The 27,261-nt window shown below is 41.1% G+C and overlaps 1 protein-coding gene across 3 annotated transcripts in view; it reads right to left on the reverse strand.

Moving 5' to 3' along the window:
- Window positions 1–27,261, reverse strand: part of GALNT18 (polypeptide N-acetylgalactosaminyltransferase 18) — a 321,263-nt gene that overhangs the window by 59,751 nt on the left and 234,251 nt on the right. For all 3 annotated transcript variants that reach the window (XM_006905641.3, XM_025038552.1, XM_025038555.1), the window contains exon 6: window positions 26,286–26,400. In XM_006905641.3, coding sequence (XP_006905703.1) covers window positions 26,286–26,400 — 115 coding nt within the window. The remainder of the gene's footprint in view (window positions 1–26,285; window positions 26,401–27,261) is intronic.

Consider the following 27,261-nt stretch of genomic DNA (forward strand, 5'->3'; position numbering starts at 1 on the left):
TCTCCCAGGGGGACCCTGCTCTGACAGTAGTTTCCACAAACGGGGGTGGTCCTGACGATCAGGAGTGGGAGCCATGGAAGGCTCCAGACTGTGCACCTTCATTTCCATGACCCATACATTCCAGGAATCGTGCTGATTTCCAATCCACTTTGCTCAGATTTTCAATGGAAGCCTGTGAATACTGTGAATATGTTATTGACAACACAAAGAGTCAGGGTAATTATTCTTTTTGCAACTGGAACCGGAGGCTATTACTTGACATATTTCAGCAACAAAACACAGAACATGATTCATAACAAAGCTCTTTTATTACGAGGCCTATTTCTCAGAGTCAGTTCACCATTTCACCTTAGAGTGGGTGATTCTGCTAGTTGTAATCAGAAGGGTGGTGGCAGCACCTCCCATCATGCCCTTAGCCACACAGCGAAAGGAAAGGTATGAACTGGAGCTCTTGAAGAATCTTTTCTCCTCTCCCCACTCGGCTGCCCCTACTCTAATGCAGACCAAGTCATGTCTCATCTGGACTCTGCAACAGCCTCCATACAGCCAATTCCCTCCTGCCTGGTTCCTCCAGGCTCTTCTCCACCCAGCAGCCAGAGGAACCTTTTGGAAAGGTAAATCCGATCATGTGCCTCCTGCATCATGCTCTCCCGAAGCTCCTCAGGGCCTGGCCCCTGCCCACCCCTCCAACCTCTTGCTTGCTTCTCCCTACACTCTACGCTGCAGCCGTACTGAAATGTTTTTACTCCCTTCATCCTACCAGGTTTTCCTCTCACCCTTGGACTTCTACACATGCAATTACATGCCCCACCCCCACCCTGCTTCCCCTGACTCATTCAGCAGCACATCACTGTACCCTCTTCGAATAGTGCTCTGTGGTCCCTGCCCTGTCTTTACCAATCATGGCACTTGCTATTTAGTTCCTTTCCTCTTTCAAAATGTTCTGAAGATCTTCACCATATTCTTCTGTGGACATGGGCTAAATGGTGCCCAGGACAGATCATAGGTTTCCAGGGGAGGTGGTAGGTTGGCCCCGTGCGAGTAGCACATAGTGTTTTAAGGCACGGCTTTGGAGCCAGAGGGTCGGAGAGAGGAACTAGATTCCCATGTTTTTACCTTCACCACCTACTGCTGTCACTTTTGTCAGATTATCTTTCTCAAGTCTCAATTTCACCCAGTGGAAGAGGGGGATGGGGGATGAAGTGTGGATATCTGTTAACACTGTGCCTGCCTCAGTGTGAGCACTGTATGGTGGGAGTCAAGAGGGTGGAGACAGGACACCAGGGTCAATTCTGGCCCTGCTGCATGCCAGCTGAGTGGCAACTTTAGGCTACTTAACCTCTCATCTATGAAACACATATGACAGTGGTTCCTTTTGTAGTGATGGGAACATTATAAGCTCTTAGTCTGCACCCGTTATTATTACTTAATAACCACCATTATAACTGTTACTATTTGGCTCCTCCTGTACTTCCACCAGCAGGGAGTAGAGGACTCACATGTCTGGCAGAAGCCCACCAGATGACGATGGGCCGCCTTCCAGAGCGCTCCTCTCCAAAGACTGGGAGCACCTGTGAACCTACAGGGCATCCCCGCTCTCCTCGCTTCTGTGGAAAGGAGCCCATCCACGGGCGGGGTGACAGCACCTGTCCTGGATACAGCCTTTGGGTCCTGGCAGCTTCTGGGCATTTCAGCAGAAGATGTGTATTCGGCACGTTTACCCTACCACTTCTGGACCCTACCCGATAATACTGAAATAAACAAGAGCAAGCCTGTGCTCTCCCATCCCCAGGTGACGAGTGACTCTGATGACTAATGGCTTGACAAAGAGAAATTTGCAAAAGTCTTACACACAGCTGACCTCAGAGGCCCTCTCATGAATGGCAGATAAAGGATAGGAAAGGACTTCACTGGCATTTGGACTACACGAAGGATGACATCAGGAAACTTCCATGGAGCCTTGGGAGGGGCAGGGGAATGGGAAGTGAGAGAAAGGGAGCTGGGCGTGGGACACATGTCATAGCTGGCATGATGTAGGAAGACCCAAACCAGATGGAGGCTATAGACAGCAGGGATTGTGCCACAGAAGCAAGGTCACTGCTGGAGGGCAAAGGCGCAGGACGGAATGATGACTTAGCACTGCAAGTTCTAGGGGATGGAGATGCCAAGAGGAGAGAGGGCCGGCGAGGTGGGTACCAAAGCGGTGACTGAGAAATGAAGACCAATGGTCAGTACCCAAGAAGGGAGGTGAGGTCGCAGGGCACAGAAAGCAACTGCCAAGAGGCAGAAGTTAATTTTTACACAGAACGCATGTGACTTGGGCTCTTTGTAACAAAGTGAAGCACGTACTAGTCTTACAAGCACCGAGGACACCTGATGGCATGTCAGCCCAGGGCTGGACCTCGTGGCTTCCAGGTAAGCACTGGTCAACACGTTTCTGGACCACACCAAGTTCTTTCCTGTCTATGTGCCTTTGCACCTGCTAGTCCATCTTTCTAGAATAACTTCCCCCGGCTTGTGTCCCAGCTCAAATACTATCTTTTTGACCCATCCAGTCTAAATTAGATCTCCTCTGAATATTTTTAGTGCTCCATCCTTTTTCTTACATAATGATAAGTATTCATAATACTTCTATCTATGTGTTTATTCTTTCAATGTCGGTTCCCCCACCCCCACCACTAGACTATAAGCTCCAGGAAGACAAGGCTCACACTATAGACACTAGTACCGGGCTTCTCATAGGTATTCGATAACTGTTATCTGAATGAGTGATTCCAGCAACCTGAGAGTCCTGGGCTTTAACTATACAGAAAGGAGGTCTTAACTCGCTCAGCAAGATCCCCTAATAAAGGCCATAAACATAAAATGTGGCCAGATTTTACTGAACACAATGACTTCCTTCAAACCCAAGTGGTTTTTCAGCAAAGTTCTGACATTTAAGTGTGTACTGCTGCAGCTGAAAAGAGTTACTTTGGCTGCAGAGCTTAAATTAACATCGTAAAACCTGGGAAGTCATCAAATGAGCATGAGCGATAGCAGGCGGCTTCCTCTTGTGGAACCTTGAACAGAACAGAGGAAGCCCCCAACCTCGCCAATCCTTGCGTATGCCCACAGAGTAGCTGCTGGGCCTGTCCCCAGATGCAACCAAGAACCTGAAGCAGATTGTAAACAAGTTACCCAGGCAAAGTAAAGTCCCTCTTGCCACAGGTCCTTCTCAGAGAGCCCTAATCCTGTGATCGTTTCTGAAAAGGCTTGAAGCATCCACCTGGGAACTCCAAGAAAGCATGCAGGTCTTGGGTGATAGTGGAGGGGTTTTAAATCCTGCCTCTATCTCACTTCAGCCTTTCATTTAGACCTGTCCTTGGTTGTCAGTTGCCTTTTTTTTATTGGGAATAATGATAGCTTGGAAGGTCAAAAAGAGATGCTGTATAAAAAGCTCCCACTAGGAAAGACAAACACATAGTAGGTTTCTAGGAAAAGTCAGGTTCCTTTCCCTTCCCGGGACTGGGAGCTATTGGTACAAGGTCAGAGTCAGAAGATTGAGTTTATGTTCTATATTTGCTACTTACATAAAAAAGTCAAAGCCTCAGTACCTCCCAGCTGCCAGATGGAGGAACTGGACTCAATGATGTCTTAGACACCTTCTACTTCTTTCATTCTGTGATTCTAAGTTTTCTTAGAATCATTTGAGACACAACTGGCAGAGCTGGAAAGTAGGGAGACCCTGGAGGCAGGGCAACAGGATACACTGCGATACATTTCTCCCACTCAGAGACTTGTGGTCACTCTGCAGTCGATGGCAGGAATAGCAACACCTTGTGTTAAATCCATTTGCTCGTTAACGTCCTTCTGAAGCCCTGTGTTGAGAAGGGTTCCGAGGCTCTCTTCAGACTCAATGAAAAAACATGACAGATTTACTAGTAAGGTTATTGTGGGTGAGGGGTTAGGGGTGGTGGTACCTCAGATTTATATTTCATAGCTGCAGTCCGCAGCTTAGGATCCCAAATCCTTTCCAACTTTTATATCCTTTTGACTTTTAATGGGTTCTCTGCTCTTGGCAAAATGTTCCCGCTGTTCCCTTAGCCCAGAAAGCCTCCTCTCTGCTCTTTATCCATCCAAAACCAGCCTGGCCCAGTTCCTTCAAACTCCTGAAACACATAAAGTGTACTACTCATGTGGTCCTTATTTCTTGGCTCATGTTGTTAATTATCATACTATGTGTAGCTGTCTCACCTAACTTCACTGTGAAATGCCAAGACAAAAGTAGAAAGCCAAACCAGGAAGGTTGGAGGGAGGAAGACAAGGATGGAGGCTGAGGCTGAGGCCTGGGAATATCCAGCAGACCAGAAAGTCATTCACAGAGTGGGTATAGGGTCAGACACGCCAGCAAACAAAGACATCAACCAGGGCTGGGAAGGACACTCATTCTCTGGGAGTCCTGCACTTTGTGCCCCAGGCACCTCACTCATCTCACCTTAGGCCTGGCCCTGCATGAGAATAAGAAGGGAAGAGAGGTCAAATCTGCGCAAGGCTAAGACAAAAGACAGGGGCCATCATCAAGCCAGGGTCAAAAGTGGGAGGTAGAGGAGCAGCTGGGATAGGGACGATGTAAAACCTGCAATCAACTTCCTTCCAAAATGCATCTCTCTCCCACACTTGCAATCTTTAGTCCCCAGGGAAAGATCACACTTTTTAACATGATTTGCAAGACCTCCGAGATCTGACCCCTCCTTTTCACTGCAGCTTTATCTTCCCCCTCAACTGCCCAGTTACACCAACCTCTCTTATCTCTTAGTACCTAGAGCAAATCATGTTGTCAGCTCTCTGCCTCCTACCCTTTCCATTCCCTTTACTGGAATTTTCCTCCCTTCCTCCCTTTACCACCTACATTTATTTGCCTGTCTAATTCCTACCTACTTTCCCTGGCTGCCCTAGATTTGGTTAAATGCCTCTACTATGCATTTCCATAGCATCCATACTTCCACTTGCACAGCACTTATAACAGCTGTGTGTGTGTGTGTAAAATACATATGTACAGTTTAAAGACACATAATACAAGAGACGACTGTTTCCTTACCACCTCCTTAAGAAACAGGACATTGGCAAGAACTCTGAAATCTCTGTGTTCTCTTCCTTACCCCGAAAGGTAATGCATTATCCTGAATTTTGTCAATAATTTCTTTGCCATCAACCTAAACTACCTGTTTCATTTTAGTTTTACCTGCTTTTGAATGCTATATAAACGGAAGCATATTGTCTGCATTCTGCAACTTGCTTCTTGCTTCATTTGTTTTCATCACCATCAGGTTCCAGTGTATAAACATACAGCAGTTCAGTTAGGCATGCTCCTGTTGGTTGACAGTCTCGTTGTTCCCAGTATTATGAATAGTGCTACTTGGAACAATCTTACACGAGTCTCCTGGTGCCCAAGAGCAGGTGTCTCTCAGTGTATTTACATCACAGCGGAATTTCTGATGCATAGGTTAGACACAGAGTCAACTTGCTTAGGAAAAGTGAAATTCTTCCAAAGTCAGTTCCCAAGTTCCACTCCCACCAGCACAGATGAGCACTCCTGTTGCTTCATAATCTCGCCAACATTTGGCACTGTCCAACGTTTTAATTTTTGCCAATCTGATGGGTATGAAATTCGCTCTCTCTGTAGTTTTAATTTGCAACCCCCTGATTACCAGTGAGATGGAGCTTTTTTCCTGTTTATAGGCCTGCAGCACCAGACTGTGAGAGAAGGCCCATGGCCACTTTGCTCTCATTAAGGAATCTCCAATGCTTAAAGAGGGCCTAGTACACGGTAAATGTTTGATAAACACTTATCGAATGAATGAAGGATCGAGAGTTGGAACTTGGTTCTAAATTATCCCCACTGTATTTTGCTTGGTGCTCTCCCAGGTTTCCAAGGGTAGATATTTTATTTTAAAGTATAAAGAAACATTTTTAAAGTCTGACAATGTTTATTCTTCCATCAGACCCCACAGAAAAACACTCCCTGGGGTTACAGTTTCCCAAGCTTTCTTTTTATAATAAACACTGCCAAAGGGTCTTCTGGACGGAATTGTTGCTTGGAAAAATAATGCTTTTTCTTGGAAGGTGTCCTGAAAGGGTCTGATTTCAGGTCATCCCTAAGAAGCACTTGAAGCGGTTTCCCTATTTGAAAGGGATTCTTCATAACTATCAGAGGGCAGCAGGAGGAGTCATCTGGCAGAATTCCAAGGAGAGACCAGCTGAGCTGGAATCTCTGGAAGCTTTTTCATGAAGAAAACGTTAAAAGGCTCTTTTTCAGGGATTTGAGCTTTGCTGAAGTAGCTGCATACTACAGGAAACGCAGGGGCAGCCATAGCACCAAACTCAGCACACTAGCCCATCACATACAGGGACCCAGCTTTCCCTCAGACCCTAATGCTTTAACTATAAAGACTGGGGCCATGGGAGTTTATTTCCTTATGGGAGATTTTATGACGATCGCTTGGCAAATGTGATCATTGAGATTAGAAGGTATCTTTTAATGGTTCTGACCAAGGAGAGTGTATTCGTGGTTACCTCAAATCTCATATCAGCCAAAGGCCTTATTAATATTCTCCAAACTCAAGCTAGGTTGGACTCAAGACCAAAAGGAAGAAAAGGAATAAGTCAGGGCTGGACATGCTGTGGTTGGGGAAGCAGAGGCAGGAACAGGGTAGTCTCCAAGGGCATGGCAGACTCCTGTAGCTCCCCAATATCTGTGTGCTCTGCTACATCTCCCAGACTTCCCTGCAGTCAGGAGGGACTATGTGAGCAGCTCAGACTAATGGAATGAATACTTAGCCAACGTGGGTAAGTTTTCGGTGTGGGAATCACTACTCCTTTCTCTCCCAATCTGCTGGATCTTTAAGCCAGGATGACCTTGAAATTCAAAGATGAGGAACCCACAAGAGAAGCAAGTTGAGTCCCTCAGTTACCACCTGGAGAATAACTGCTCTGAACACAGCTTCCCACCCTTCAGAGTACTGTGATGTGAGTAGGAAATAAATTTGTCCTGGGTTAAGCCTCTAGGGTTTAGGGACTTTTGTTGTAGCCTGTGATCATTTCCCTGATTAATACAATCTGCTAGTGAAAAGAGGCAAGGTGACCAGAGAGGTTTAGGCTTGAGCCCTGCAGCACTGATAACCAGGGGTTCGGTCTATTGCATGTGACTTTGTAGCAGAAGGTTCCAGGCATGGGGAGAGACTGTCCAGAAAGTGACAGCTTCCTAAATCCAGGTGATGAGTCCATTCAGAGCAGGAACCCACTAGAGGCTGAAGGTACAGAGAGTAGATTGTTTTTTTGTTTTTTTTTTTTTGCAAGGACAAGGAAGCGTTTTATTTATTTACAAGTTTGTTTGTTTGTTTGTTTTTGTAAGAATAAGGAAGCGTTTTATTTATTTACAACAAAAGCATTTGTAACATAATTCTCCCTCTTCAAGACAGAATCCTATAAAATTCACACAGCAATCTCCATTTGTATTTACCTAGGGACATTAGCAGCCAGAAAGGGGGTTAAGACTGGGAGAAAAACCAAGGACTCATTGGCTGGAGATGGAGCAGCCAGGGGTGGGCAGGGTGTTAGGACCTTTGCAAAACAGGCTGCAGGTTAAAGTCTGGTTCAAGTTCAGAACCAGAGCAGAGGTCAGAAAATCAAGGAAAATGTCAGCAAGGTGGGAGAGGAAAAGGTCAGGGTTTGGAGATCACACAGGGCTCAGGGTTCCTCAGACAGCCACAGAGATGCTCTGTGGCAGCTCCACTAATCCTAGAATAAGCCAGTGAAGCCCTGCCTGGTAGGGTGACAGAGTCTAGACAGGGCTGACTCGCACGGTTTTCCACTGCACCAGCCTGGGAAAGGCTGGCTAGTTCTAGTCCAGGCATTTCTATCGGACAAAAATTATAGAAGCCCCAAGCTCAGAGGCAGGAGTATTGGCCAAGTTTCAAATCAGGGTTCCACTGACACGTGTGCTATCTATTTTAATCACATCTTTGTTTTAACTCAGATCCCTGGCCCCTGCACCATCACTGGTACTGCCAGAGAATGATCATGAGCTTGACTGTCACAGGAACTCAGGGAGCAATTTTCTGAAATCCAAAAAAAAAAACCCCATTCCATTCCCTAGTCTGAGAGTCATTTTTATCAGATAACTTGGCCCATTCATTTCCTCAGGAGTATTCAGAGCCTTCTCTGGTGAGTTAAGTCCCTATGAATTGCTCTGAGAGCCTTCTCTTTATGGATGTATTCAGAAAAGCTCACTCTATCCAGCTGCTATTCAGAGCTGATCCCCTGGACTATGTTTAATTTATACTTTGCTATATGAAGATGAACCACTTACTCATTTAAAGTGTTTCCTTTTTTATGTCTTTAATCAGTGGCTGTTTCTTTACTTTCTCAGAAGCTTAATCTAATCAGAAACAAATTCTACACACGAATGGCTCATTAGCATGTCCCAATCAAATTCAAATTGTCTGTCCACACCAGATCCCTCCTGAAAAGGGTGACAATGACCGAAAAGGTGACTTTTTGGACCAATGTTCAAAAAGTATTGTCCAAGATAAGTCAGGACGGTCCTTTCTGAAATGCAGGGCAAACAGGAATTACTAGAGGAAAGAAAACACTCTGTTACCCCCAGCACAGCAGGCGGGCATCTGATAGGTGACCCATATGTCACTGAGACAGCATAGGTGGGGAAGTTTAGTAGTTAGGCAGATCCTGGGTCAGACATTGGAGGAAGCTATGTGTCTGGCCGAAAGCATTATCCCAACATTCGGCTCTGTGAGACCTGAGGTTATCATTCAGATGATAAATATGAATCTGAGATGCTGAACATTCTCTCACTCAGAAATGATATTTGTTCTAAGGAGCTTTCCTCTTATCCTGTTGGAATTCAGATTAAGAAAGCTGGTACACTGAGTCTTTGCTTAAAGAGATTTACCCTTTTCATATACATCAAAATGAATTGTCAGCTTGGGTATCATCTCTGAAAGGCATCTACAGAAAACTCACATTAAAAATGGGATTTACAAAAGAGATCAGCATTGCAGTATAGTAGAACAGATTACCTCCCATCATTTCCCAGGTGAGCAAATTGAAGTTCAAGGTCACATGATAATTTAAAAGCAGAGTAGGAAATGTATCCAAGACCTCTGCCTCTTAGGAGACAGGAGGTCATTGCAGTCAGAGCACAGATTTTGGGGTTAAATAGTTTTGGTATCAAATCCTACATTTCCCAATTGCTTGGGTTGGTGACTTTAGGCAATCCATTTCACCCTCCAACATTCAGTTTGTCTGTGGAATGGAGACAAAGTGACACACTGCAAAAATAGTTGTTTTGAGAATTAAATGAGGTAATGCATGTAGAGGATTTATTTCAACACCCAGCACAAGTTTAGAGCTTACTAAGTATCAGGTATAATTATGAGCACTGTAGGATTCCATTGATGATAAGATTCACCATTGCTACAGTAAGAGCTTTTCAGGCAGGAGGAAATACTATATTCCTCTGAGCTTGAGGTTTATATATCCAAATGCCTAAATGTCACCCCCACTGTGTGTCTCTTAGTCCTCACAGCTTACGTTGTCCAAAACCACGTGCTTTATTTTCTTCCCTGCCTTCCCATCTGTCCTTTGTCTATGGAATGGCGTCCTTTAGTCTTCCCCTCATCTACCTAATAGCTCAAGCCTGAAACCTGTACAAATAATTATGTAATTCATCCATAATTATGTCCTCTTCCTCCCTTCCCACATCGAATAATACATCAGCAAATGCAGTCCGTTCTACTTCCTCAACATAGCTTAAATTTAATCACATTTCTTAGTCTGCATGCCCAACATCCTGATCCAAGCCACCATTATCTTTGTGTGGATAACTCTATCAATACTTTCCTAATAAGTCTCTTCACTTCAACCCTTGTTGACCTCCAGTCCATCTTTAAAATGATAAATCAGAGCAAGTTTCTTCTCTGCTTTAATTCAAATCAACAATTATTTATTGAGCATTTACTATGTACCAGGTACCATTGTATGAAATGCAAATTTCGTTATTGAACAAAATATACAAAATCCCTGACTTTCTGGAACTTATATTTTATGTTTTCTATTATAGCACTTGCTATGGACTAAATTGTGCTCTTCCTAATTCATATGCTGAAGTTCTAACTCCCATGCCCCATTTGACTGTATTGGAGATAGAGCCTTTAAGAAAGTGACTGTATTGGAGATAGAATGTTTAAGGAGGTGATTAAGATTATAAAGGTAGAGCTCTGATCAGATAGAACTGGCATCCTTATAAGAAAAGGAAGAGAAACTAGAGCACTCTCTCTACCATTTAAGGACACAACAAGAAGGCAGTCATCTGCAAGCCAGGAAGAGTTCTCTCACCAAAACCCAATCATGTTGGCACCCTAATCTCAGACTTCTAGCCTCCAGACCTGTGAGAAAATAAATTTCTTTTGTTGAAGCCACCTAGTCTATGGTATTTTGTTATAGCAGCCCGAGTTGACTAATACAGCACATACTGCAATTTGTAACTATACATCTATTATTTTGTTTTCTTTTATTAGCTATCTTTCCCATTACATTATTATCTCTAAGAGGAAAAGGCTATCTTTATTTTTTAAACAATTGTATGCTCCATATTAATCATCGTAGGCCCAAAATTACATATGGTAGGCACCTAACAAATAACTTCAAATGAATGAACTGTATTAAATGTACACATAAAATTATAAGTTGATGACCATATGTCCTGGTTTGCCCTTGACAATATTGGTTTACACCTGTTGTTCCAGTGTAATTATTGGTAGTACCCCTTTTACTCTCAAAAGTGTTCTGGATAATAAATTGTAATTCATTTCTATGTTTATATATACCAAATTTATAAGGCAAACCTGATTTTAGAAATATTGAGAACCAAAATAAGTATCTTTCTTAAAATCACGGTGTTACTAATATTTTCTCTCCCCTACTCCACAATTTCTTTACACGACTACAATTCTAGTGCAGTGAAAATTATGCAAGTCATCAAGACCCTCACTAACTGATGAGCAAGATCTGAAGCAGGCATAATGAATAAAGTAGGCACCCAGCATTCAGTGTTGCACCACTGCTGTGTGCTGCACTGAGGAAGGAAAGAGACTGGGGACCTGTCCCTTGGACTTTCCAAAACAAGAGAGTGGGAGGGAGGGAGAGAGAGAGGGGGCGGGGGTGGGGGAATGGCTCTCTGGAGCTTTAACACACATTGCTGCCTGCCAAGTATAAATTTTTGCTTTTGCTTTTGCTTTTATCCCCAAATCAGGAAATTAAACATTGATGCATGACTATCATCTAATTCATCGCCTGTAATCAAATTTCATTAATTGTTCTAATAATGGCCTTTATAGCTATTTTCCCCTTGGTTCCAACTTTTTAGAAGACAAAAATTTCTTCAGTTTGCGTCTCAAAACTCTTTATCAATTGTTACCTCTTCCCCACAGCGTATTAATCTTACTTTTCTATGGCTCCCTCACTGAACACAATTTTAAACACTAAGTGTGAAGACCTTTCCAGAGTAAAATTGTCCATGGGTGCTCTCCCTCTTCTGCTCCTCACCATTTCTAGCTAATTGCTTCATTTTGTACTTTTTAAATTGCTTTGTCCTTTAGGGATTAATTTTGCACTTATCTTTACTAACCATAAAACTTTTACAACGTGCTGTTAAACTGTGTCTGGTTTGTAATTGTCAAGTCACTTCATGGCTGCTGTGCTACAGATAATATACCATGGCAAAGACGCCTTCCTCTTAACGCCTTTGGCTGCTGGCATGCCAGAATAATTGGTTCTGTGCTGCTTGGGGCACGAAGCTTCCCTCATACATGGAGATCACAAGCAGGAAAGACCCCCAAATCCTGGAGGTTTAGGTTCATAGGTCTCAGGTTGCTCAGACCTCAAGGGCTCTGGGAATTTCAGGCCCCAACATCCCAGGAGACCACGCTTAGTGGCATATGTTCTAATAGAGCAGGGCTAGCTATGGCTGACCACCTAGAAGGAAACAAAAGTTTCAACCATTATCAGGGTCAAGTTTATACTTTCCCAGGGTTCTGGCACTTGGCCTCTGACTAGCAGACACTAGACTACCAGTAGTCAAGGAATCTCTCTCCCTCCATTCAGAGTTAAATAAAATCTCTAAATTCCTTGTCTCCTTTTGATCCTTGTCTATTCCTTCCCTAGACCTTTGAATCTGTTTTATATATGACTCCCCTTGATTCCATCTGTCCCCTCAAAGGTCTTCTTCCAGGTGCATCCATATGCCCTTTCACTGTTCACATTATTATAGTACAGGGTGAGGATTTAGAGCATTTGGCATCAGACAGAACTGTGTTCAAATTCAAGCTCCATCACTCTTTCTCTGTGAGACCTGGGCAGTGACTCAACCTCTATGGAACTCAGTGCTCACATCTATAAAGTGAAGACAATAATTCTAGCCTCTCATGGTTATTGGGAGGAGTAAATGACATATAGCATAAAACTCACTAGAATGTAAACTCTCTGAGGGCACAACTTATAGAGTATCCAGTCCATTACTGTACACTCGGTGCTTAGCACAGTGTCCAGTATTAAATAAGTACATGCACTAAGCACGAAACACATGTTTGCTAATGGTAGCTATCATCATTACTATTTATCTTAGCTTGGCTATTGCACTCCTGAATGCTGCCTTCCCCTGACATCTGTGATTTTCCACCACTCTAGCTCTTACCTTTCCAGCCAATTCTTCTCTGTAACTAGGGGCACCACCTTGCCCCCGACCTCCATTTCCTAAGCCACGTTCAATTCTAAAATTTCTTTTCAGTTCAAACTTTTATCCTCACTGGGCTCCTCTATCCTTTTACCTTCAGTGGGCACACAGAGGGCACTTGCTCCCCTTGTCTCACCTCTGAGTCTCCTTTTTACCTTTAGTTATGTAGTTCTGGCTTCTTCTTGAAGTCATGATCCAGGTACTAAATTTCCCTGTACCCAAATGACAAGTGCATAACATGAGCGGCATAAATGTTCACTGTATGAATGAATATATGGATGGATAATGTAAGTTCTTTGGTTATTTCCATTTCTATTTCTAACATCAAACTTGCTCCATTTCTCCCTGCCCCTAAACCAACTCTCTATCCCAAACACCCCTTTCTTAGCCAATGCCACCCCCAAATATTCCATCATCTGGGCTTGAAATCTCAATGCTGTCTTTGTTGGAGCTTTATTCACTCATTTAGGGGGGCCAGCAAAGGCTAGGTCTTGACTTTCGATGTCCACTGAAATCATTATCAACATCCGACACAGTGCTAAGGGAATGTATTTGACACCTTAGCTACAGCTTTGAGTCAATGGGAAAATTCCATTAGAAAGACAAAAGCCCACAAACTGGAAAACCGCGTTTGGTGTATTTTGAAATCCTTGGCCTCAGAAGACTGCATAGATGAACACTCATTCTATTGTATAGTTGTCAGTCTTCTGTAGGCTTCACCCTTTAACAGCAGCTAAAGGACAATGACAAAGCAGATTCCAAAACAGTGGCATGGCTCACTGTCCCCACCCACCCACACACCACACACACACACACGTTATTCCAAGCTTTCAGGTTATTCTAAACTCTAGCTCCAGCTGCCTTAGACTAACCATAATGTTTAGAATCAACCAGAGACTAAAATCCAATTTAAGGTGTTTAATTTTCTCTGTCTCCAGGGACGAGAGGCAAGAGAATCTGCTTGCAGCCTTTCTGTGAGATGTTGCATCTGATGGTTTCCTGAGACTTTCTCAGATGAGCAGAAATGCCAGCCCATACCCCGTCTCTTCCTTCTCAAGTCTCTCTCACCGTGCTCTCTCACTGTGCTGGCAGAGACTAGTTGTTTTATCTGAAACTGTGGTAGCCAGTGTTTTTTAATTATCTTCCTCATGGCTGAGTGAGAACAGCCATGATGCTAGCAGTGAGCTGAGATTACTTAGACCTCCAAGTCTAAGGCCTCTGGGGAGAACCATAATGTCGTGTGCTTCAGTTCACAGCAGGCTCAACAAGCACACATTAACCTGCCGAGACCTCTTTCACTGGTAATTTTAGCAAAATATCTAGCCCTTTAACCCTAGATATATATTGAAAAAGTCTCAAATAATGGCAGTGCCTGTTTTAGGCAGTTGCTACAGACTCTGCTTTCTTTTCCTCCTCTATGCCCCTGGCTCCCTGCACCCAGGTTTCTGACTTGCTGTCTGTCTCTGGCTCCTCTCATTTGGCAGCTCCTCAATCTATCTCCTTTCTGACTCTCTGGACTCTGGCTTTTGGCTCAGCTCTTGTCTCTATCACCCGCTCCAGTTCTGAAGTCTCCTGCGACCTCAAGTGAAAACATCGTGTTTTATTATCTGACCCAGACCCAGCACCTACAAGGGATTTGGGCTGAATCATCAAGCACTGAAATGGAAACGTGGTCATTTTCCAAAGCAATGTTGGCTAAGGTTAGCCCCTGAAATTAAACTTTATGCCATGGATGATTTTAAACCTTGAAAGTAGAGATGGATAAGCAACATGACACAGTGATAAGCAGTGGATCAAAGAACACAGGAGTCCCTAAAGTTAACATGGAGGGAGCAGTCAAAACATCCTGTTTAAGTTCATGACATCTTCTATAATCTTCTACTAGACTAGTACTTAGAAGATGGTAATGTGGTTGTCTCTCCAGCTAGACTGATAGCCACTAAAAGGCAGAGTCTATGTCATTCATCTCTAGTTTTCCAGCATCTGGCAAGTGGGTGTTTGAAGGAAAAATGAATGAATAAATAAATGAACGAATCCACAGAAAATCATGAGACACTTTGTCTTACTGAAGGCCACTACACTATGCCTACCTATGTAAGGCACAATGTCTTCTGAAGCCATCCTTCCTGGGTTCATATCTCAGCTTTACCATTTACCAGTCACTGGGCATAGGGCAAGTTACATCACCTCTCTGTGCTTCTGTATATCTACCTGTAAGTGGGGATAATAAAAGTACCTAAATCATAAGGTTGTTGTATGGATTAAGTGAGTTAATACATATAAAAGCACTAAAAACAGTAGTTCACATATAACTATTGCTACATTACTATTAACTTTTAGTATTATGATCATAAATCTCATCTATCTTTCCAGTAATACAGAGAGGAGGTCATGCCTTGAACATGTCCTATTTTAGGGAACTCACTATCCCATTAGGCATCCCTTTTTTTTAATGGTTCTAATATTTGTTTCTTACATTGAATTGATAACTACATCCATTATAGCTTCTGTCCCACTGTTCATTGCTCTGATCTTATGAGATATATAGGATGTATTCTCTTATATTTGACTGGCCTTCAAATTCAAAACCTGTTCATTGAACACATACTGTGTTCCAAGCATCAGTATGAAAATTAAGTAGCTATAAACCTTGAAATCAAGTATTTTAAAGTCTAATCGAGAAAGAAGGGGTAAAGATGATATTTGTGTCTCTCACAGATCTTTTCCTCCTTTGAATTCAAGATCAACACACAGTGGGCAAGCCAGGATCTAACTTGCAACCAAAATATAACTTTAAAACATTTGTAAGTTTGGACTTATGAATATAACATAAAGGCTATATAATTAAGTTGTGTAATATGTACATGAATACATCAACAGATCAATGGAACCAGAATAAAAAATCCAGAAACAGACCCAAATATGTATGACGATTTAGTGTATGATAAAATTAGTATTGCAAACCAGTGAGGAAAAGATGTTATTTTAAATAAAAGGTGTTAGAATAACTGGATGGCCATATAGAAAAATAAGACATTGGATTTATTCCTCACACTATACATCAGGATCAATTCTGAATGTATCTGAGATTAAAATATAAAAAATACAGTCATACAAGTATTGGGAGGAAACGAGTGAATTTCTCTATATTGACAGTAAGTTTTTCTATGACTAAACTCTGGAAGCTGAAAGCAGGAAGGAAAAAGACTGATAGATTTGCTTACATTAAGAAAAAAAAAGCCTTTACATGGAAAAAAACCAAAACAAAACAAAAAACACATCACCAGAAGCGAAATCAAAAGGCAAGTAACAAAGTAGGAGAAAAATATTTGCAATGTATATGATGGGCAAAGAATTACCATATCTAATGTTAAAGAGATTCTAAAAATAGAGAAAAGACTAACAGTCCTATAGGAAAATGGGGCAAAGATATGAAAAGCTTATGAAAAAAGAAATGCAAATCGCCTTAATCATAAGAAAAGCTGTTCAACCTAGCTCTTAATAAGAGATATGCAAATTAAAACTACTCTGGAAGCCATTTTTCATCTGTCAGATTGGCAAAAACCCAAATATTCCACAACATACTTCATTGGTTGTCTGTGAGGAAGCAGGCATCTTCATCACTCCTGGTAGGAAAAGTACTACTCCTCTGGAGGGATATTTGATGATGTCTAGCAAAATTACACATTTATTTGCTTTTTGAGCTCACAATCCACTTTTAAGAATCTATTCAAATTTTAACCTAGTTAAAATATGAAAAAAATAGATGCACAAGACTATTAATTATAGCACTGTGCCCTCAAAAGGAAATTGGTAGTGTAAACTAGGGAATGGGCATGCACTGGAGCACTATGCAGCCATAAAAAAGCATGGAGAAACATCTCTATATACTACTATAAAGTCATCTTCAGAAAAATAAATATGTATTGTGAAAAAACAAGGTAGTGAAAAGTATAGACAGTATACTACCATTTATCTAAGAAAGAGGAAATGTGTACATACATATTTCCTTATACGATCATGGGCCGCTTAACAATGGGGATACGTTCTGAGAAATGTGTCATTTTATAGATGGGCACATCATAGAGTGCACTTACACAAACCTAGATGGTACAGCCTACTACACACCTAGGCTGTATGGCATAGCCTACTGCTCCTCGGCTACAAACCTGTGCAGCATGGTATTGTACAAAACATGAGATTAAATTGAGCACAAGAGAAAATGAAGTCAGGAGACACGGCAAACATGAGATGTATGATGCTGCTGCCAGTATAACATGGCATACTGTTTTATAGCAAATGTTGTTTAATAAGTAGAAAGCGTATATTCTAAGATAATGATAAAAAGTACAGTATAGCAAATACATAAACCAGTAACAAAGTTGTTTATTATCATTACCAAGTATTATGTACTATACATAATTGTATGTACTATACTTTTATACAACTAATAGCACAGTAGGTTTGTTAACACTGGTATCACCAAAAAATACATGGGCTATGACTGTGACAACATCAGTAGGCAAGAGGAATTTTTTAGGTCCATGATAAATTCATGGGACCACTGTCATATATGTAGTCCAGCATTGACTAAAATATCACTATGCAGTCAGTGCATGACTAGTTTTTTAAAGTATAAAGTAAAACAAACAAAAAAACAGAATATTTTTTAGAGGTAGTGAGGAAACAGGATGAAGAGGGCAGTGATAGAAGGTAGATTTTTCTGGATTTACTTTCTTTTGTAGATTTCATTTTGGAATTATGTCGTATTTAATAATTATAAAAAAATCTATTCCTAAAAGTCATAAGCAAAATGAAACAAATAGACCTGTTTATTAGATTGGTAGCAAAATCACACAGAGAAGAACTATTCTGGATGACTTTAAATCATGGTAATTTGACAGTACATCTCTAGTTGAATTTAACCTGAAGACAAAAAGAAATGCAAAAAATATTAAACTGTTTCTAGTAATCGTATTGTTGGTGGTAGTGTTGTTATTAATACTCTGAGACGGAATGCATACTAGGGAATAAAATAAACAAGTAATTATGTTGGTGTCATTAAGAACCAGAATTTTTGTCACTGGAGAAAGGAAATATTAATGAAAGACTGATAAGGTTAAGTAAAAACCCTGTAGTCCTAAATTTGAGTCAGAGAGATCGTCACGAACGCCTCGCGTACTTTATCTCTACAAAGATAATAACAATAATTTATTGCTCTGACTACTGAAAAGACCCAGAAACATGGACCAACCCAGTAGCAATGAGCACCCCTAGCGCCCAAATTGAAGTTTGAAACACCACTGCTCCCTTAAAGAAAGTTAGGCTCCTTAGGGAAACGGCTGATTACAGGTCTGGAGCAGGAAATGTATAGATGAGCCCAGAACATCCCTGATGGCAGGAAGGCCATTGAAGAGGCAAAAGGACTCAGGAACTAATGTCAACAGGCCCTCGATGGCCAAAGGTGAAAAATTTGCAAAACAATAAAGATATTAATAGTAGTGAATTGAAATACATCTAAATTCATAAACTCATAACGATACTAAAAATGAAATGGTCCCTTTGGAAGGTGGTAGAGAATCAATTCGTTATTTTGTAAGCCATTATAGAATTATTTATTCTGACTCTTCCAAATGAAATTTGTTGTACTTCCGAGCAACCAAAGAATGATGATTGTGAACGTCTCTATAAAAGTTATTCCAGCTAATAAATGAGAAAGAAAAATAAAATGAAAATGTCATTATTTCGCAACTCCCTAATGAATTATTGGATCTAGGCAATAATCAGCAATGACTGCTGACATCACAAATGGGTAGGCAGCTAGACACTATGTACTTCATGATGGAAGTACACGAATATCGCCTATGAAATAAATATTCTTGCTACAAAATTGAACCTACATCTCCAGATCTAGCTACCAATTTAGAAGAAATATACAAGACAGAAAGACATGTTAAATGGCATTAGGGGAATGCAATCAGGAAAATCTAGACTGTGGGAGTCTCTACCAGACAAATGGCCTGATTTCTCTAAAAGTAAATTATAGGGGGAAAAAGGGATGGAGGAGAAATACAATAGATTAATTAATAAACACTTGAAAGATAATTAACCAGTTAGATCTTGACTCGAGCAAACAAACTGTATAATGAAACAAAAAATTGAGAGAATTAGGGAAATATGAACACTGAAGGGAATTCTTTTCAACACTTTTAGGATTTAAAGTAGTAATATAGTCATTTTTTTAAAGTCCTTATCTATTTTAGATGAATATTGAAATACTTTTCAATGATACAATGTCTGGGATTTGCTTCAAAATAACTGGAGTTCGGGGAGAATTGAGTAGGGGTAGAGATTAAAACCAAATTGCTCATGAGTTGACAATGTTGAAGCTGGGTGATGGAGGCAAGGGGATTTATTATACTATTTTATCTCTACATATGTTTGAAATTGTTCATAATAGTTTTTTATGTCTCATTTATGAAAAAGTATCTAGACTATAGAGCATAATACCTTAGATATTATATTACTTATTATAGAGGACATTTGAACCCAGGTTCTGAATCTCTCTCCTATATTAGGGACCATGTCATGTATAATTCTTGGGTCTCTGTAAGTTGATGGAGGCATATATGACCTGTCTTTGTCTCTAGAAACTAAGGCATGGGCATATAACCTAGGTCTAGCCCATATTTTGCCCTCACTCAGGACTTATAAATCTTGGTGAATGTCACCAAGACTCAAGAAATGGTGCCCAGCATCCAGTGGTAGGACATCTAGTCATGGCAGTGGGGTCAGGGGTATTATCCTAAATAGACTGTTCTTACCACTTGGCTTTGGCTATGATTTCTGCTGTCTAATCTCTCTTGGTTTCTGCTTGTTTTCTGAATCTGCTTCTCTAGGCTTCTTGTTAATTCTTTGAGATTTCCAATGGCCTTCCAATAAATTCTTTTTCTCTTTCAGTTAGCCTGAGCCAGATTTCTTTGCTTACAATATAGATTCTTAAGTATTATCAAAATAAAAAGTTTAGTAGGACTATAATTATATAAATTAAGTCATGTTTTAAAAATAAAGCACTATATAAGCTGTATGGTAGTATATTTATGCAACATATATATCTACATGTATAAAGATGTAATCATATGTTTTATACAGTATGATAGAGCACTTTAGAGTGTACGAAGTATTTAAATTGATTTCTCATTATCTTTATTGTTAACATAATGATTATAATAATGAGATAATAAAGTATGAGAATGAATTAACTTTTTTGGCCCACTTAAACACTTTTAATCTTATAACGTGATTAAGGTAATAATATCTGGCTTGCCTATAACACTCGATTGCTGTGTACATTTAATAAGGTAACTGTAGGAAAAGAATTTTGAAAATACACATGAAAGGCACTGCCATTGTTACTTAGTTGATACAAAAGCCACAGAGGAACCTAGTCCAGGGACAAAGAAATTTTTGATACCCAGTGACTATGCAATTGGTAAAGTCTGCTCCTCCCACAGTATCAATAACATCTTTGTTTCCTTCATCCCTCATGCCCTGTGGAATAGCCACTGGCATTTTCCTAGTATCCACTGGCATTTTCCCAGTGTATGTAGAGATACTGGACCCTCCATAGTTGAGAAAGAAAAATTAAGAGAGGGGATGAAAACCGGTAGACTAAGACAATAGAAAGATGTGCCTTTGAATAAAGTCATTGTCTCAAGTACTAAGAAATCTCAAATGCAAATTTCTGCTTCATTAAACTATTAAATAAGTATACCCAGATAAAGAGAATCTTTAACAATTCCTTGGTGACCCCACAGCCAAAAAGTAGAGCAAGTCAGCTGGACTGCCTCCTGTCCTAGATATTGCTTAGCTGCATGGGAGAAAGGGCAGAGTCATTCACAGGGAGACATCCTACACCCAATCAGACCTTATGGTGAGGCTAGGCAAGAGCAGTTAAAAGAGGCAAGGCTGGAGCTAGGGCTTGGATAATCTGGGCGACCCAGAATAAAGGTAATTATCTAGCCTTAGGAGCAGACTATCAAAGGTCAGTCAGCCTGGAGGATGAAAAAGGTGTTTCAGAGGCATTATAATAGCAGACCATATTTTAAAGAGACATGATAATAAATGTTTCAAGACAGAGACTCTAAAATGCCAATAAGAAACCCCAAGTGAGTAAAGCTTAGACATCCAAAGAGTCAATGACTCGCAGATATGACCAAGTGGGTATCCAACAGAGAGACCTGTCCAGTAGACGCTTTTGTCTGTGATACGTTCCAAAGAGCTCAATCCAGTCTAGAGCCAACTACAGCTAGGGCGAGATGGAGAGGAGGGGTCTCTTTCATCTGATTACCTTCTCTGGACAATGTGGGTAGGGCACTGGTGCATTCCTACTAGCATTCTTTCCCTTCCCTGCCTACTTCTATGGGTTTCATTCCAGAAAGGTGAAGACAGCTGTTATTTATATTAAATAGTTTAATTTCAAGGAATAATAAACAGGTTAGGCTTCCAGATCAGTTTTCCTATGTCAATTCCACATAACTGAGGAGTTGTCTCTTTCAATATCAGAAGTATAACAAGTTTTACATTTCCTAAAGAAATCTTTAGATATGTGTATGCACCTTTTATCTTATTGAAGAGAGTACACAGAATACAATTTAGACTTTTCTTTACGATTCGGGACAATTATTAAGATCATCAATAATTATGCTATAAACCTGGGGATCTGCCTGGATGTTTGGTCCTGGAAGAGTTTCAGGCTACTGTACTTTTGGTCATTTAGTATCTATCCTGCACTCTATGTGCAAATAATTTGCCAAGTTTGGAATATTTTGTTCCTTGAAAGTTTAGCAGTGCTTGATGGTAAAACCACTTGGTTTTAGTGTTTTAATTGTGAGACTATTTTAAACTAGTGATCTACCTTCTTTAAATGGTTATAGGACGATTTTGGTTTCTGAATTCTTCCTGTGTCAATTTTCATAAGCTACATTTTTCTAAAGATCTGTTCATCGAAATTTTCAAATCCCGGATAAACTTGTTCGTAATATACACTTATCTGTTTAGTCCTTGTATCAACTATAGTCATGTCCCTTTTTCCATTCCTTATATTGTTTATTGGTGTCTCTCTCTGATGCCTGCCAAAAGTTTGTCAATTTGATGCCCTCTCAAAGAACCAAGTTTGGTTCTTTATTAGTCCTTTCTAATATTAGTACATTTATTTTATTAATTAGTTTTTGTCTTTTTATTTATTTTCATTTGCAGTTTTTATTTTGATATTTTTATAACTACTTACATTTTTAGCTCATTCTTACAATTTCCAAAAACATGGCTTTTGTCTATAATTTTTGGTTATAGATTTTTAATTTAATTCCATTGTGGCAGAGAACACGTCTGATGTTAATCCCTTGAAATTTGTTGTATCTTTAGTTGTTAAATGTAATATATACTATATATTAGTACTGAATCTATCAGACACAGGATATATTTATAATATATATATTTAATATATATTATATTATTCTATACTATACTATATTATGTTAGTTATCCTGTGTCTGATAGATTCAATTCTTGAAGACTATGGATCATGTTTGACTCTTCGTTATTTTGCTCGTGTTTGCTCTTGGTGCTTTTTTTTCTCCTTGTCTATTTTGTGATTTTTTTAAAAAAAGTGAACTCATATTCCTTGGAACTCTAGCTGTTGGAAATATGTGGCCTGACTCAAGGGTCCTTCTCTAGGGAGGATTTGTATATACCTTTCCAGTTGCCTAAGAACCCGACAACTTTAAGTTAAATACTATTCTTGAGCTTTTCTGGACCATAAAGTATTTTGATTTTAAGTTATAAATCCAAGGGAGAAATTCACTAAAGAGAATTTTTCCTCTCTTCCCAGCTCAAGATTGAGACAGGAAACCTTCAACCTAACAAAGGAGGTGAGGATGGGAGTATTTCTAGCTCATCTTTATATTGAGATAATTGGCTTTTGGAGTCCCAGCTTTATAAGGGGTGTGGGGGGTATTTTATTAGACTTTTCATCTTGGGTAAGCCTTAGGCTTTGTATCCTATTCACTGTACTCTATGAAATTGAGAAATTATAGGTTTAAAATCACCAGGTTCTTCGAATATAAGAGACTCAGGCTTTCTCTAGATTTCTACGTTCATTTAGTTTTTGGTCTCTGTATTAGTGTCCTTGGACTGTTTTAGCAAAGTACTACAACATGGATCACCTCAAACAACAGAAATATATTTTCTCACAGTTCTGGAGGCTAGAAGTCTAAAATCAGGTATTGGCCATCAACCTCTTCTTGAAAGAAGGATCCTTCTTTCAGCTTCTGGTAGCTCCGGGTGTTCCTTGGCTTGTGGCATCAAAACTCCAATCTCTATCTCTGTCTTCATGTGGTCACCTTCCCTTTGTGTCTGTGTCCAAATTTTCCTTCTCTTATAAAGACACCACTCATATTGCCTTAGAGCCCACCTTAATCCAATATGACCTCCTCTTAACCTGATTACATGTGCAAAGATCCTCTTTCCAAATAAGACCATATTCACAGGTACAAGTGGTTAGGACTCCATATTTTTGAGGGAACTCAATTCAGCCCATAACAGTCTCTAACAATTTATGAATTCCTTGCAAGCTCCTGAATGTTTTCTTATATATTCCAGTGATGTTTAAGCCATCATCTATACAATCTTTCTGTATTCTATTCAATTTCGGCTCTTATTCCTTACTCTTTTCATTCTGCATGGCCACAGCAGCTCCCTTCCTTTTTCCACTGAGTTGTGGACTTAAAATCATAATTTTTTTTTTAAAAAAAGCATATTGGAACTAAGGGCAAAATAAGAATAAGGCTTAAAGACTCAGTAGACATGATTATGAATAAAGTAGAGGGACAATGTTGTACGAACATCGTAATCATTTTTTTTAGATGCTCTAGGGACTTTTATCCCTAGATCACTGTGGTATATCTATCTGGTCTTTCAAATCATAAAGATCCTTTCTCTACATCTTATAGTTGTAAGACCTTGAGTATATATGTAAGCTCTTAATTTCATAATTTCCTCATCTGAAAGAAAAGTAGTATTGTAATAGCAGCTACTTTTTAGGGTGTTTGTAGATGTGCCTAGCATAATCTCTGGCACAAAGCAGCTTTGAATAATTGTGCAAAGAACTCTATTTCTGCATTCCAAATGGGTAAGGACTTTGGATAAGCTGCCTCTGAATAAATGAGGTGAGAAAAACGTTTCTCATTTTTGCACATAATCTGAGGGAGTAATTGAGGGGAGATCCTAGATGAGTAAAGTGAGGCACTAAGATGTTAACTCACAAAACATAAAAGAAAAACACTGATATCCATGTAAAATATGAAAATCTATTTTAGGGATGCTCAGTAGTCCTGTATCCCTTAAGAAGGGAAGTAGAATTCAAATGAACTAGCCCCTCCTTCGTTTATTAGCTCTGCCAGACAACAGGTTGTCGGGTCTCTGCTTTAAAAGCCAAATTTCCTTCAACTCCAATGACATTCATCTCCATCAAGTGGGAGAGAAGAGATGGAGGGGGTGGGAAAAGAAGCCAGGCAACATTTTACACTGTATTTTACACCCCGAACACGAAACCACTCAAAGATTTTAAACAAGTATTTGAAAACCTTACCCAGGACCACACTCCAGAACTGCTTTAAAATCTAGGCAAGGAAAAGCCAGAAATCTCCCACCACTCCGTGACTGACTCACATGCAGGTTGGAAGCAGAGTTCACAAACCTAATTCCTTTCTCCCTTCCCGGACATATTTACCCAGAGAGCATAAGTGACTAGAGGCGGTCTTGCCCGCTCAGCCAATTCCTGGTAGCAGCTCCTAGTAAAAAATATTATGTTTGGGGGAGAGCATTTATCCAGGAGCAGTGCTGAAATGAGATGGTTAGGACCCAAATGGTGAATAAACGACCAGTGTAGGGAGAGCTGGAGAAATGAGGGCGATTATGCAGGCACTGTTCTCTATGAATATATTAGCTCCCAATAAGCCCAAACATTTGACTGCCACCGAAGCAATTTCTCTAGGTTTCAGTGAATACGGGTATCTGGAAGTGTTTTCTAAGCTCAGCTTCAGAAAAGCTGCTCCTGCTGCCAGTCCTCAAAGCCCTAGTATTAAGTCTGGGAGACAAGTCAGGTCCACACAGTGCCTGTCAGGCCATTGCAGGTGTTGTGAGATGCTCATTGGAGGTGCCAAGTCTCCCCTTAGAGCAGGACGAGGGTTGTGCAGGGCCAGCTGACTGCGAAGTGGGTGGGACAGCTAAGGAGGTCAGAGGTGACAAGAAGGTGTATCCAAGCTGGAGTCCTTGAGTGGGAACTGAATATCGGGAACTGGAAATGCCAGATACAGACACTAAGGCCAAAGGGATGAGAGCGGGTTCACCAGGAACCAGGCAGGTGTTGGTGTTGTCTGCGTGGAGGGCTGGCAATGAGGAGGAACATCTTAATTGCTATGAACATCAGCAGCTATGAAGGTTTTCTCCAAGGGCTGGCAACAGTGCGTGAATGTGCCAGGCTGCTTAGAGATCCCCAGGGAGAGGACGGTGGAGACCATTGCAGGAACAAGCCACAGCTCAAAGGCTAGGTTTTTCATAAGGATAGGACCACACAGTGGAGAGGGGGTGGGCTTCCCCTTAGGATGAGATCCATCATTGTATCCATCATCACATTCTCGCTAACCACCAGGGGACCTATATGTCCCATCAGACGTGGGGGAAGGGTTTGTTTTGGAGTTATTTTTTATGGACCCAGAGAAAGGGCCAGAGGCTAGGAAATGTTCCTGTAGGACGAGAGACTAAATGGTGCCTATTGTGGATTTATACTATGCGTTGGTAGCTGCAAAGGGCCCCTACTTTGGGTTGGAATGGGGGCTACCTCCTGAGAATGGTACGAGGCATGAGTGGGCTTGAGGGTCTGACCAGCATGTGGTAGAGTCAGAAACCAGTACGGAGTGAGCTTGGCTGTGTTTTGCTCTTTATACCCTGAGAGTTTACTTCCCTGCAGCCTTCTCTTGACAAAGTCTTTAGGAAAGTTTTGTGGGCCACTGTGGAGGAGACAGAGAATATCCTAGTGAGAGATCTCAAGCGGAGGTGACTCTGAGGGTCACTCTTGTCCAGCCAGCCCTCGAGGTCTGCAGTCTCTTCCTGGAGCACACTTTTGTTCAACCTGAGCAGCCTAAGTTTTCTTTTAACAATGGGGCTGTTCCCTTCAGTTGGGAGTTCAACTCTTCCATGTCCCCACCCCTAACCAAACAGTTTCTGAAGTCCTTTTCTTCCTGAAAATTCTGTAGGTCCCATCCTGTGTCTCTGTCCCATCCCTCTTAGCCCTGATCACACACAGATGGACCACGGTTAAGAATTGGATATTCAAAATTAGACTATGACCCCCATCCTTAAGCCCCATTTCTCCTCCCCCTAGGTTCATGCACCCTTTGAGGAGCCAAACCAAGACCTGTGGGTGAGAAACTCTGCTCACCCTGATCCCGAGCTCGACATTCTCGCCTCCGTAGACCTCCATGCCTTCGTCCAATAAGCCGATCTCTTGGAAGTACTGCCTGTCCACAATGAAGCAGCCAATGAGGGCTGGGCTCCTGCAGGGGTATGGGGAGATGGGCCAGTGGTTAGCAGAGGGCTGTCTCATGGGGCTGCCAGAGGAGTGAGCACAGTGGTGCTTTTCTGTCAGAAGGATCTGGTCCTCTTCCTTTTTTTGCTGCCAGAGCTGGAGCAGACCTCATTCTCCGAGTGGCCTGCCCAGGTTTACCCTCGCCAGCTATTCAGGGAAGCTATTTCATTAGGGCTGCAGCAACCAGCTCCTGTCCTGGGACCAGCTGTCATTTCCAATAGAATTTTCTTTTGTGTTAGCCCAGAGAAGAGGTGTTCAGCCTGCCAGCCTAGATTGAATGTCTGTATCTCTAGCTGTTCTTACCCCTGAACTCTGAACTGCATAATCAGTCTCTGTCCATACCTGGGCATCCATGCCAACTTTCTCAGCCTTCCCCAACTTGGGGTCTACATGTCTACCTTGGTCCATATAGAAAGATTAGCTGGGGCTTTAGATAGCATAGTAAAAAATTTGGACTTTATCTGTAGGTGGAAGAGTGTCAGTGAGGAACTTTAAGCAGATAGCAGTATGAGCAGATCTGTGTTTTTAAGAATACTCAGGCATATTAGAGGAGACTAGGAGAAGATTGAGGAATCCAGCTGGGAAGCTTATTGCAATGTTTAGGTGAGAAATAATGAGAACCTGGACCAGAGTATCAGGAATGAACACAGGAATTGTTTAAGCCATGTTATGTAAAATCAGCAGAACTTCGAAACAGATGAACTATAAAGGTGAGAGAGAGGGAGGAATCTGGTTGCCAGCTGGCTTTGTGGCTCAGGTGATGGGAGGTGGGGGCCACACAGCAATACAGGGTATAGAGAAGGAGCCGGCTTCAGAAGCAGGAAGCATT

Source organism: Pteropus alecto, unplaced genomic scaffold (assembly GCF_000325575.1).
Source record: "Pteropus alecto unplaced genomic scaffold, ASM32557v1 scaffold461, whole genome shotgun sequence".
NCBI classification, from domain to species: domain Eukaryota; kingdom Metazoa; phylum Chordata; class Mammalia; order Chiroptera; family Pteropodidae; genus Pteropus; species Pteropus alecto.